The sequence below is a fragment of the Antechinus flavipes genome, chromosome 1 (assembly GCF_016432865.1).
Source record: "Antechinus flavipes isolate AdamAnt ecotype Samford, QLD, Australia chromosome 1, AdamAnt_v2, whole genome shotgun sequence".
Lineage (NCBI taxonomy): Eukaryota > Metazoa > Chordata > Mammalia > Dasyuromorphia > Dasyuridae > Antechinus > Antechinus flavipes.
The window spans coordinates 381,272,228-381,286,700 of record NC_067398.1 but is presented as its reverse complement, the minus strand read 5'-3'; the positions used below and the strand labels follow the sequence as shown (position 1 = coordinate 381,286,700).

At 32.6% G+C, this 14,473-nt stretch overlaps 1 protein-coding gene across 9 annotated transcripts in view; it reads left to right on the top strand.

Annotated features, from left to right (window-relative positions):
- BRD9 (bromodomain containing 9) overlaps positions 1 to 14,473 on the top strand; it is a 49,645-nt gene that overhangs the window by 24,444 nt on the left and 10,728 nt on the right. For 5 of the 9 annotated variants that reach the window (XM_051969792.1, XM_051969790.1, XM_051969789.1 and 2 more), the window contains 3 exons: positions 753 to 864; positions 11,691 to 11,729; positions 12,088 to 12,156. In XM_051969792.1, the coding sequence (XP_051825752.1) occupies positions 753 to 864; positions 11,691 to 11,729; positions 12,088 to 12,156 (220 nt within the window). The remainder of the gene's footprint in view (positions 1 to 752; positions 865 to 11,690; positions 11,730 to 12,087; positions 12,157 to 14,473) is intronic. The other 4 variants (XM_051969793.1, XM_051969798.1, XM_051969797.1 and 1 more) reach the window with 1 other exon arrangement.

Below are 14,473 nucleotides of genomic sequence, written 5' to 3'. Positions count from 1 at the left end.
AAGGAGAAGCAATTTGCTGGCTTGTTGGATGGAACATAGTTGGGGTTAACTAGCAATAATTTCTATCATTTGGTACGCTATCTCACAAAAGAATTTATAATTTATCCTGAGGAGGAGTCAAAGAAAGAGAATAATTTACTCTTCTTAAAGAACATCATTCTGATAATGTCGAGTATGGATTGAAAAAATGAGACACATGAGTCAAGCAAACTAATTTGGAAGCTAGTATTGTGGTCTAGGTAGAGTGTAATGAGAACCTGACCAGGGTGATGGTTTTGTGAATAATTTTTGTTTGTTTGCAAAAAAAAAAATACAGAGATAAAAAATGACAAGATTTAGCCATTCTTTGCAGTGACAATGAGATTTCAAAAATGACCAAAGATAGTTCCCTCAGCAGAAATAAGAAAGTTTTGAAGGTGGAACAACAGTGGTAGGAAAAGTTTGGGAGGAGAAAAGTAATGATCTCTCTTTGGGACATGTTGAGTTTGAAAGTGCCTATGGGAGATATCCAGTTTGAAATGTCCATTTGGTGATGTAAAATTAGAGTTCAGAACAGCTTAGTAAGTGGAATAAGTAACACGTTCCTCCTCCACTGCTCAGAAGGCATAATTTAAAAGAAGTTGTGACTTTATAAAAGATATCACCTCAACACTAATTAAAGTAACAAAGTAAAGAAAGATAAATAGAAAGAGGTTTAAAAACAAAAGGTTATACAATTACTACCAAATATTCTCAACCTTTGTTCTTTGTAGCCTACAGGAATTTGTGAAAGATTCTGGGAGTTACAGTAAGAAAATAGTGGATGACTTACTAGATCAAATCACGGGTGGTGATCATTCTAAAACCATTTATCAACTAAAGCAGGTAAGTCCCAGTTTTCTTAAGGACACATGGGCATGTTTACTCTTTGACCATAGATAATGACTTGTCTCTTCTTTAAGATTGCTATTTTCCAAGTGTAGAATGAGTTATTAAAAGAAAAGTATATTAGCTAGTGTTTATGCTGACTATTATTTTTTACTTTTTTTTTTTTTTAAATAACTTTTTATTGACAGAACCCATGCCCGGGTAATTTTTTACAACATTATCCCTTGTACTCTGTTCTGTTCTGATTTTTCCCTTCCCTCCCTCTACCCCCTCCCTGAGATGGCAAGCAGTCCTATACATGTTAAATAGGTTACAGTATATCCTAGATACAATATATGTGTGCAGAACTGAACAGTTCTCTTGTTGCACAGGGAGAATTGGATTCAGAAGGTATAAATAACCCGGGAAGAAAAACAAAAATTCAAGCAGTTTATATTCATTTCCCAGTGTCCTTTCTTTGGGTGTAGCTGCTTCTGTCCATCTTTGATCAATTGAAACTGAGTTAGATCTCTTTGTCGAAGAAATCCATATTTTTTTCCAAGATTATTGAATTAGTTTTTACATACTTAACTAATTACAGCTTTAGTTTATGTCATTGGTTTCAATTGGATTTCTTTTTAGAAAATATAATTGATGGAAAATGATTTGGAGATAATTTTTAAAAAATTTTCTGTAAAGTCTTTAGTCAACATAATTTTATAGCTTTGTGTGCTTATTACCAGAAGAGAACAGGTATTCAAGGAATTTTATCAGAGATTTTAGATGAAACTGTAGATTATATAGTTATCATATTGCAGATGAAACAAAGACTAAAAGAGAAACCGATAACGTTGGACAGCAGAGTAAATATCCCCGAAAATGCAGGTAGGTAGAAAAAAAAGTGAAAATTTGCCAAGTTGGAATTTAACTGGGATAAATGTTAAGTTCTACACTTAAATTCAAATCAGCTATACAAATACAGGAAAGAATGGCTAGGTGACAGTTTATATGAAATTGATCCAGGGGTTTGTCATGAATTAGCATTTAACAGTATGAGATAGAAGTCTCAAAACCAGTCATTCTTAACCTTTTTTGTCACAGGCCCCTTTGGCAGTTTTGTAAAACCTGGAATTTCTCCTCAGTGTTTTCAATGCATAAAATAAAATAAGTATATTACAAAATTATACTGAAATGGAGCTACCCTGTACGTCCTTCAAGAATATTATAGCATCATAAATTTCAAGACCCTAAACCAGGTTCACAGATCCTAAGGCAAGAACTCCTGCTTAAGACCTAACTTAATCTTTGGAGTTTTGTACTACTTTAGAATATAAAATGTAAGAAATAATAACTGTACTCTCTTCTACCCTGATCAGATCATATTTGGAATATTGTTTAATTCTGGATGCCACAAATTAGGAAGGACATTGACAAATTAAAGTATATCTAGAGTCAAATAACTAGGATAGGGACTATAAGCCATACTGTAAAAAGATTCATTTAATGAATTAGACATGTCACTTTAAAGAATAAAAGATTAGGAGAATGATATAATAATCTTTCTATCAGCAACAGTCAAAACTTTCAGAGAAGTAGTTTCGGATTTTGGTAGAAGGAAAAATTATTAAAAAATAAAAGCTACACAAAAATGACTTAAATTTGAGGGGAGAAAAATGACCTCTATTAGAGATTTTAAGAGGAAGCTGAATTTAATTAGAGTAATTAAAGAGAGGAAGCTTTTTAAAAATAGCACAGCAATTATTTTATAGAAGAGGAAAAAGGCTAGAAATGTTGAGTATCTTCTTGCACTTTATATGTTACATCATGTGTCTCAATTCTAATGCTTTATGATTCTGTAGAGACAATGAAATGATTATACAATTTTTAACTGTTGAAGCATTTTTACTTACTGCACCCATGCCCAACCTTTTTCATAGAAGATGAATAGACTTTTGTGTTGCCTTTTCTCTATGATGTTATTCATAAAACTCTAATGGCTCCATATTCTTATTCAGCATTGCATATACTCCCATCACCAATATAAATCACTAACATTCTCATCTTTCTATGTATTTTCTCCAAAGAAATATATTCTCTATATATTCTTCACCACTGAAGGCTTTTCTCTGATCATTTTAATATTTCAGCCATATTTGTGTAGAGTAGGAACTGTCTGCCTTTTGTCCTGTAGTCTCTCTCTGTAACTGGATTGGTGTAGTGAATAGTGTGGTAAGCTTGGAATTAGGAAGACCTGAGTTCAGATCTGGCTTCACACACTATGAGGTGTGTCACCCTGGGAAAGTCACTTAATCTTTGTTTGCCTCAATTTCTTGAGTTTTAAAATGGGAATAATAATAGTAACTTCTTTGAAGAGTTGTCATTTTTCTAGCCCAAAACAGTTTGGGAAGAAGAAGTCGTAGGCCAATGGAGTAGAGCTGGTCATAGCAGCAATAGGAAGCATTCTAGTATCCAGGAATGGGTATGGAAACTGGAATCGAACATTAGGGCTGTAATTATCAAGGCAGAAAAAACATCCCTGGGACAGCTTTTGTCACCCAGGTTACAATTCCAGGTCATAGAATCGAATGTTCACAAGCAGCAGAGGTCCCAGTAACGTCTAGAGCAAGGAATAAGTTCCAAAAACTTTGTGGAATTTGTTTTAAATCTACAGGGGGATAATCATCTGTTCTAATCATTAAGCCTGCAGTAGAATGATTAGGGTAGGAAACAAAGACCATTGTCTTTCATTGTTACTCACTCTGAATCTATAAAACTTCTCAGGAGACCTAGTCAAATACTTCCAGTGCTTCCTTCTAAACAACTTTAAAATAATACCTTATTGAATTCTGGAGCAGTGAAAGGTCAGGATGAGACATCTTTCTAGCCCAAGACAATTTAGGAGATCAGCAAGAAAGGTCTGTTCTCCTAAATGGGGACCAGCCCAGGGTGCACACAATCACCACATCAGCCAAGGTACATACAATCACCATATCAGCTCTGGGCCTTGCTGGTGGTGGTGACAGCAGAAACAGTAGCTTTAAAAGCTCTCAGCCCAGAGATGATAAGGGGGGTTGGACAACTGGACAGAAAGAGATTACAAGGAATCCTTTTCTGTCACTGAATACAAGTTTTGATATTTTTGGCAACTCTATTGCTTGTATGCATTTCTGATTCACAGTTTCAAGATGGAATTTTATAATGAAAGTCCAAAATTCCCAGGTCAAAGAGAAAATATTGCAAACATCCATAAGGAAACAGTTTAAATATCTTAGAGCCAAAGTGAGGATTGCATAAGATTTAGCAGTTTCCTTATTAAGGAAGCTGAAGAACTTAAAATATGATTTTCTAGGATCTAAGACTACAACCAAGAATAACCTGCTTAGCAAAAATGAGTATACTGTTTCAAGGAAAATAAATTGGATAATGAAATACAATAATTTTCAAGCATTCCTAATAAAAATACCAGAACTGAAAAGAAAATTTGGCATTCAGATATAAAACTCAAGAATTTCATTAAAAGATACATATTAAAGAGAAATTGTAAGATTAAACTGTTTACATTCTTATATGGGAAAATGATACATGTAACTCCTAAGAACTTTATTAGTCAGTGTTAAGAGTTAGGAGTCAACATAGACAAAGGGCATGGATATGAGTTGTTAATGTTAGAATGATCTCAAAAAAAAAAAAAAAAAGGATTGAAAAGAGAAAGTAGAAGAAGAATAGGAAAAGATGTCTCACATAAAAAGCAAGCAAGCAAATAAAAGAGGTAGAAGAAAAAATGAGAAAAGAAATGAGAGATATGGAAGAGAGAATAAATAGTTTGGGAAAGGAAGGCAATTCCTTTAAAAAAAAAAAAAAAAGTCCACTGAAGAAAACAACACCTTCAAAAGTAGAGTTAACCAAATGAAAAAAAAAACATTAAAAGCTAACAAAGAAAATCACACATTAGAAACCAGAATGGGGCAAATGGAAGCTAATAATTCTATGAGATAAGAAGAATTAGTCAAACTAAAAAGAATGAAAAAATGGAACAAAATATGAAATAACTTCATTAGTAAAACAGCCAACCTGGAAAATATGTCCAGAAAAGACAATTTAAAAATTATTGGCCTACTTGAAGGCCATGACCAAAAAAAGAACCTGGATAGTATTCTTTAAGAGATCACCAAGGAAAACTGCTGCGATATTCTAGAAACCGAGGGAATATCTCATTGAAAGACTCCATTAATCACCTTTGGAAAAAGATCCCACAAGGAAAACCCCAAGGAACATTGTTGCAAAACTCTATAACTACCATCTCAAGGTAAAAATACTGCAAGCTACCAGACAAAAACAATTCAAATATCAAGGAAAATAATATGTTGTTTACTAGAAACATTAAACAAAGATACTGAGTTAAAATAAGGAATTAAAGCAGAATCATAAACATAACATTTTTTTCAAAAATGTTGTTTAAAAGTGTATGGTAATCATGATCCTAAAGAGAAAGCAAAAATATACCTAATTAATTAAGAGATAATCAAGAAGCTGCTTTTGCAAACAGGTACTATAAATTTACATAAATTTTGAATATGTGCCTATCAAATGGAATAACACACAAATTCTTTAAAAAAAAAATTAAATGATTTATAGAAGGAAATAATAAAATTCTGATAGTGGGAGACCTCTATCCCCCTCAGACCTAAATAAGTAACCATGAAGTAAATAAGAAAAAATGTTAAAGAGATGAATAAGATTTTTAGAAAATTTAGATATGATAGTTCCCTTGAAAATAAAAAATAGAGATAGGAAAGAGCACATATAATTTTTAGCAATATGTGTCTCCTTCACAAAAATTGACCATGTATTAAGGGATTAAAACTACAAATACAGAAATATAAAATGCATCTCATTCAGTTAGATCTGACATATTGTGACTCTGTGGACCATCCTGCCCATAGGGCTTTTTTGACAAAAATGCTGGAGTGGTTTACCATTTTCTTTTGCAGCTAATTAAGGCAAATAGAGAAAATGATTTTCCCAGGTTCACACAATCTGTAGCCAGATTTGAACGTGAGTCTTTCTGTGCTCTAGCCACTGAGCCATCTAGCTGCCCCTTTGTGAGTGTAATACAATAAAAATTACAAAGAGCCTTTGAAATCTAGGTTAAAAATTAATTGGAAGCTACATGATTTCATCCTAAAAAATATGTGGGTCAAAGAATAAATCATATTAATAATAATTTAATTAAGATAATAACCACAATGAGAAAACCTGGCAAAATTTATTGTATACAGCCAGAGCAATGCTTAGGTGAAAATCTTATCTCTAAATGCATACATCAATAAAAGAGCAGATCAATGAATTAAATCATGTAGCTAATAAAAAATCCTATGGGAGAGGGAGAAAAAAACAGATTAAAAATCTCTTTAATTAAATACCAAAATGGAAATCCTGAAAATAAGGAGAAATTAATAAAATTGAATTTTAAAAGCCACTGAACCAATAAATAAAACTAGGAACTCGTTTTATTAAAAATAATAATAATAATAAAATCATTAAACTACTTTGTTTTTTTTTTTTTGATAAAGAAAACCAAATTACCAGTATCAAATTTTTTTTTAAAAAGTGAATTCACAATGAAGAGAAATTAGAAGCTATTATTAAGTTCTATTTTACCCAACTACATGCCAATAAATAGATGAATATTTATAAAAATACAAGTTGTCCAGATTAACCTAAGATGAAATAGAATATTTAAATAACTCTATCTTAGAAAAAAAAGTCAGACATTGCTGGTGGAACTGTGAATGGATTCAACCATTCTGGAGAGCAGTTAGGAACTATGCTCAAAAAGTTATCCAACTGTGCATGCCCTTTGACTGAGCAGTTTTACTACTGGGCTTAGATCCCAAAAAGATTTTAAAGGAGAGAAAGGGACCCACATGTGCAAAAATGTTTGTAGCAGCCTTTTTTGTAGTGGCAAGAAACTGGAAACTGAATGGATACCCATCAATTGGAAAATGGCTGAATAAATTATGGTATATGAATGTTATGGAATATTATTGTTCTACAAGAAACGATCAGCAGAATGATTTTAGAAAGGCCTAGAGATAGACTTACATGAACTGATGCTGAGTGAAGTGAGTAGAACCAGGAAATCATTGTATATGGCAACAATTCTGATGGATGTGACTGTTCAACAATGAAATGATTCAAACCAGTTCCACTTGTTCAGTGATGAAGAGTGCCATCTACACCTAGTGAGAGAACTGTAGGAACTGAGGACCACAAAACTCTTTTTAGTTGTTGTTTGCTTGCATTTGTTTTCTTTCTGGTTTTTTTTTTTTTTTTCCTTCTTGATGCGATTTTTCTTGTCCAGCAAGATAACTGTATAAATATCTATACATATATTGGATGTAGCATATTTTTTGACATATTTAACATGTATGGGCTACTGCCATCTAGGGGAGGGAGTAGGGGAAAGGAAGGGAAAATTTGGAACAGAAGATTAAAAAAGAAGTCTAAATAAATGAGCTCCCTAAGGAAGAATCACAGAACAATTACCAAACATTTGAAGAATAACTAATTTTACTACTACAATATTGGGTACAGAATTGAGACCCAACTTTTAAAAAGAGCCAAAACATAGATAAACTATGACTCAATTTTCCTTATGAATATTGATGCAAAAAATGTGAATAAAATATTGATGTAACACTATATAATAGAAATCATACTCCAGAAGGGATTTATACCAGGAATGCAGGACTAGTTTAATATCAGGAACAGTATAAGCATGATTAACTTTTTTGACACAAACAAAAATAACATTTTTACAATTTTTAGTAAAGATAGGGGAACAGAAACTTTTGACAAAATGCAACTTGTGTTCCTGTTAAAAACTCTAAAAGAAGTACCAATTCATACCTATCAGATTGGTTAAGATGCCAAAAAAGGAAAATGACAAATGCTGGCAGGGATGTGAGAAAACAGGAACACCTAATACATTGTTGGTGGAGCTGTCAATTAGTGCAGCCATTCAGTAAAGCAATTTGGAACTATATCTGAAAGGAATGTATACCCTTTGACTTGGCAATACTGTTATAAGACCTGTACCCAAAGAGATTTTTTTAAAAAGAATGGGGGGAAAGACCTATTTACAAAAATATATCACCTTTCTTTGATGGCAAAGGGTTGAAAACAGTCAAGATCCCTATTATTTGAAAAGTGTCTGAACAAATTGTGGCATGTGAATATGCTGAAATATTATTGTGCAATTAAAAATTATAAAGAGGATGACTTCAGAAAAACATGATGAGAATTATATAAATCTATGAAAATTGAAGTGAACAGAATCAAGAGAATAAGCTATGTGTATCTTAGATCATCACAGTGACCCATCACAATTCCAGAGAACTCATGATGAGACATGCTACCATCCCCATATAGAGAAGTAATTCACTTCAATTCACTAAATATTTATTTTTAATGTGTGTTATTTTTCCACACTGACATGTTAAAACTTTTTTTTTTTTTTTCCTGAGGCAATTGGGGTTATGATTTGCTCTAGGTCACACAGCCAAGAAGTGTTATGTGTCTGAGGTCAGATTTGAACAGGTCCTTCTTACTAAAGGGCTGGTGCCCTATCCACTATACCAACTAGTTGCCCTTAAAATAATTTTTTTAACATTTAAAAAAATAATTTTTGAGTTTCATATTCTGTCCTTCCCTTCCCTCCCCCCCCCCCCTTTAAGATGGTAAGCAGTTAGATGTAGCTTATACAGATGCAGTTATGTAAAACAGTTTTTGTTAGTTCATTTATACAAGAAAACTTGAATAAAATAAAAAGAATAAAAGTAAAAAATAGCATGTTTAGGTCTTTATTCAAACAGTCACTTCTTTCTTTGGAGGCAGATAATATGCTTCACCATTAGTCCTTTGAGATTGTCTTAAATCACTATCTCTGAGACTTGCCAAGTTATCCACAGTTCTTCATCATACTCTCTTGTTTCTACTCATTCCTCTTTGCATCAGTTTGTGTAAGTTTTTCCATGTTTTCCTAAAGTCATTCTGACTTTAGAAGAAATTTTCATTTCTTCTAATATAATAATATTCTATCATAATCCTATACCACATCTTGTTCAGTCTTTCCTCATTTGATAGGAAATTCTTAGCCACCACAAAAAGAGCTGCTGTATTTTTGTACAAATAGGTCCTACTTACCCCTCCTCCTTTTTTTTTTTTTAAATGTTTTTGAGATGTAGACTTAGTGTGTGTATTGCTGGACATGCACAGGTTTATAAACCTTTGGACATAGTTCCAGATTGTTCTCCAGTATAAACATTTATTAACTGCTTACTATGTGTCAGATATTGAGTTAAACAATGTAAATAAGAAAAAAGAAGACATACTTTCCCTTCAAAGATCTTACAGTTTAATGGGAGAAGACATCACAAAATAAAGCTGAAAAGCAGGGTGCACAAGGAGGCACTAAGAGGTATTAAATCCATAGAGTTGAAACCAATCACTGCAGCTGAAGGAAATAGGATAATATGGAAAATTGATGAACAAAATGTGGACAAACTTTTTTGGGGGAAGAGTTGGTGAGAGAGAATAAGGAATCCAAGATTATTCCTAATGTTAGGCTGAGGAATTGGCAGGATAGTGATGCCTTCTAGAGAGATAGGGAGGAAGGGTTTACGCATAAAGATAGTGAGTTCTGTTGTGAACCTATTTAGTTTAAAATATCTACTGAACTTCTAGTTTGAGATGTCTGAAAGGCAGCTGGAGATGAGAAATTGGTTGGGCAGGATAAGTAAATTTGAGAGCTATCAACACAGGGATAGTAAATAAATACATGGGAGCTGATGAGATCACCAATGAAGTAGTGTAGGGGAAAATGAGAAGAGAACCCAAGGCAGAACCCCGAGGAGCACCAATGGTTATAGATCTAGAGGAGTAGCCAGTGACGGAGACAGAGAACAAGTAGTCAGATAAGAGGAGAATCGGGAAAGAATGTGGAGAGGAGCAAAATAAGGAGGAGAGAATATCAAAGAGAATGAGAATTAAGAAAAGGCCATTGGGTTTAGTAACTAAGAGATAATTAGAAACTTTGGAGAGAGTAGTTTGGTAGAATGATAACATGAGAAACTAAATTGTAAGAGGTTAAGAAGAGGATAGAGGAAAGAAAGTAGAAGCGTGCCTAATTGTAGATGGTCTATCTGTGGATTTCTGAGTTGTAGAAGCGTGCCTAATTGTAGATGGTCTATCTGTGGATTTCTGAGTTGTTCAAGAGATTTTAGGCCCCTTTTGGTTTCTTATTTCTTGATCCTAAATTGTGCTTTCCAGTAGTTTTCATCATATTTTCCTATTTACATCGATACAGAATAAATTCACTTTAATGATCTTGTCATATTCTCATACAATTTCTTTTCATCTCTTCTGCAACAGATGTTAGTTCATAAATTGCAATTATCTTTGTAGTAGTCAGGCAGTTCTCGTAATCACTGCAATTGCCTTTTGGCATTGAAAGAAACCATATCCAGATCTTTTAGTTGCTCTTTAAAGGGGACTTGTAAGCCATATTTTCTGATTCATTTATAACCTCTCTCCCCAGTTCCAGTGTATTGTAGGTCAGTTTCCCCATCATTATGTCATTTAGTCACTGGACAGAGATCATATGTTGATCAATATATTAATTTTGTAAAAGGTCTTGGAATTATAGAAATATAAAAGTCTGAAAGCTGTCTTGTATTTCTATTTCAGAGATATTATGGTCAAAAAAATCAGAATCTATGTTAGCTTTCTGATGAAAGAATCTTTCACATAGATAGAAAACTGTCTCACTGTACATTTTAATTTAAAAAATTAGAAAAGATGCATTCCTTCAGTAGACAGTTTTTAAATCATGTACAGCAGTATTATCAAGGAAACATTGGAAGAAATTCATGATACATTTTAAAAGAAAATGAGAGCTAAAATGTGTTTCTAAGAGGATATAAGCATATTGCTGATAATGCTGGATAACCTCTCATATACTTAATTCTTTCATATTAGTAGTGCTAAAATTTTTATGGCCTTCATAAATACTTAATTGTCAATAGTAACAAATTGATGGAAGCTTTTTCTAAAGCTGTAATCTCTAAGAATCTTTCAGCTATTTTAGATCTTATAATGGTTGCAGATTCTTTTGGATTTCTAATCTGCCCTAAGAATCTGGCCAGAGAGCCACAGTTTCAGGTCCATAACCCAATGAATTTTGGCCACTTCAAGTTATAAAAATAACATTAGATACTCCTCTTCCGTTTTCTTGTAAATGTGAATTTACATGATCATGGCCTGAAATATTTAGGGATTCTAATGCATAATGACTTGAGGACAAGGGACATAATGATTGTATCAGTTCTTCTCTACTTTGACCTTTATGTAATTATCAGTAGATAATTACATATATATACACACACACACACACACAGAAATATAGTATATTTCTACTATATCAGTAAAAATAATAGAAGATCATTTTAAGATCTAATATAGTGGTTTTGCAGCATGTAGAAAGAACATTGTATTTGGAGTCAACACAGCTCTGACACTAATTGTATGAATATGGTCAAATTACTTAACCTCTTAGTCTCCATTTCTGCAACTATAAAATGTGAATGATACTCTAGTCCTGATTGTATATCAAATAAAATAATATATGCAAGAACTTTACAAAATTTAAAGTTTTATAATAGATGTTTTTGGATAGCGCTAAGAAAAAGTAGTAAACTTTGTATCATCAAGAAAACTTTCAGTCATTTTCATGGAATATCTGTATATTGCTAACTAAGTTTCTCATCATTTTTGTCTTCCAGAGGAGGAATATTCCAATGAAGCCACCAGATGAAATTAAGGTATGATATAACGAAGCAAGTGAATGACTCTTCCATCAAGTTTTAGTTGGAAGAGCTGACATCAACTTGAGGATCAGATTTATTTTTAAATGTGCTAATATATATTATTTTGCCTAGAAATGAATTAAAATTTTGACAGGTCAAATTGGATGATGCTCCATCTGCCAGAAAGTTGTTTTGCCCTTTGCCCTTCAGTGTAAGAGCATGTAAAAGTCCTTGAGTTACTGTAGCAGAGGCTAAATATTTACCAACATGTTTAGGGAAGAGTAAAACAAGGAGAGTCCAACAGTAGGCATGAGATGGGGAAAAAGGACTTGGTATAGAATGCTAACAGCTAGTATCGGCTTTGATGCTATAGGTCCTACCCGTTATAAAGGAAGAACACAAATTGCGCCCTACCTGTCCAGATTCCTCCAAACAAATGATGGTAAGAGCACATGTGTCCTATGGTTCTTGTGGGGTTTTTTTTTAAGCTAGCAAGAGAATGTCTGATGATTGTAGTATTCCATCTACTACAGATAGTCCCATGACCATCTTCATTCCCTAATGCCATTTAGTCACAATAGCTTTTAAACCACTTTGGTCCTTCATGCATGTATCATATAGTGCTTTTAGTATTCATTTTCCCAGTATTGATGTATCTGCTGCTTTGTTTCTGTCTCTCTTTCCCTCCTTCTTTCCCTCCCTTTTTGTCTCCACATACACACATATATATTATTTATATTTATATATATATATGTGTGTGTGTGTGTATATATATATATATATATATATATATTTGAGTGAAATTATTATTATTCTTTTCAAGTTATACTAGAGTTTGAATTTTAAAAATTTCCACTTTGGTCTTTAAGTGTAGTTAAGGCACTTCTGAACCCAGTTTTATTGCATTTCTTCAATTGAAATACATCATTTTCTTCCTCCTTCTGCTATAAAAATGAAGTTACATTTATTCAGAATGCTTGAGGAATGGTGTGTTGTGATATAATTGAATATTATGGTTAATTGAAGATTGACTATATTTACTAGATATTAGTGTCCTATCCTTTTGACTGTAAATGTGTTTTCTTTTGCTTTTTATAGTTACTTGGAATCTTCATAATTTCATATTTAGTTTGCTGAAATCTGTGTTTCACAGAAATCTGTGATTGGGTATTGCAGTGTTCTATTGATTATAACAGATACTCCCATTAGTTTGCTGCTGGACATCCAGAACAGTGCTAATACTGACATTTTTATTCTTCCAATCTCATTTTTGTTGTTGTTTTTTACTCCATAACTGTTATTTTGTTTCACTATTTCCAAGTATGCAGCAGTTTTACATCTTGATTAATAATAGTAAAAGCCAATATTTATAGTACTTTAATGCACTATTTAAATATATAAATATTTATAAATTAATAATTATTTATAAACAAATATAATATAAATTTGAGCCTCACAACAATTACAATCCTAACAGTCTTTATTTGCTTTACACAAAACTATTCTGAGCAACATTCAGTTTTTCAGAAGGTACTGAGGAACACTAATTTCTGAAGCTCATTGTTATACACATATAACAACAGTTATTATGTACAATTATAGATGTACAAGTTTGGCTGAATATTTATTGGTTCATACATACCCTATTAGTTGTATATAAGACCTGATAACAATCTTGTTTATTTATCATTTGTCCCCTTTTTATAAAAGTATGGCTTCTAATATGATGTGGCTGCCTTTTTACAAACTTAAATTTATGCATCAGAAACTTGAACAGTCATTTTTTAGATTACTAAGTCCCTTTCACTAAAATTGCTTGATCTTTATTCATATCCTGTGTGCTCTTTGACTTTTCAATATTCAAAATATTTGCTAATTATTTCTGTACTGTAATATGCCATTACCTTCTCTTTGTCTCATAGTATCTCTAAATTTGTCTAGAAATAGGATTGTTTTTTCTATCTTCAAGTAAGCCTATTTTTCTAAAATCTTAAGATCAATGAAATTAGAAAAATTATGAAACCAAACCCCCCAATATTTTTACCTATCCACAAATTGCCTTACTTTTTTATAAGTTCATTTTAGACAATATTTTTGAACACTTTAAGATGTGTGTGTATATATATATATATATAGTCCATTCACCAATAAGCTTCATTTTGTGCATGCATCTCGTTTTATCTCAATTGAGAACTTCATCTCATACTGATTAATATGATTAGATGATTAGAAAATCATCACCGTTTTCCGTGAGCTGCCTTTTCTTCCTTTCTGTATGTATCAAAACTCTTAATATTTTAATCTATATTATTTCTTTCTTTAGCACCAGTCCCTGGTTAGCTATTGCAAATTCAAAACTGCCTTTCAAATGCAGCATATTTAAACAATGTACTCTCTTTCTTGCTAATTTTGTTTTTATCAAAGATGGCCATCCTTTTAGTCACTCATGTTTGCTATGCCAGTATCATTCTTAACTTCTTATTCTGACTAATCTTTGTCTCTAGCGAGTTGCTAAATCTGGTTGTTTTTACCTCCACGGTATCTCTTCAACCATTACCTTCTCTCTATTCACTTTGTCACTATTGTGGTTCAGGTCTTTATTCTGTCTTAACTGGACCATTGCAGTATCCTCCTAATTATTCTATTTCTAGTCCCAACCCATCCTACACAATAGTAATTACACTGATTTTCCTAAAGCACATATCTAACTGTATTGTTCAGTAAATTCTACTGGCACCCTGTTATCCCTAGGGTCAAAG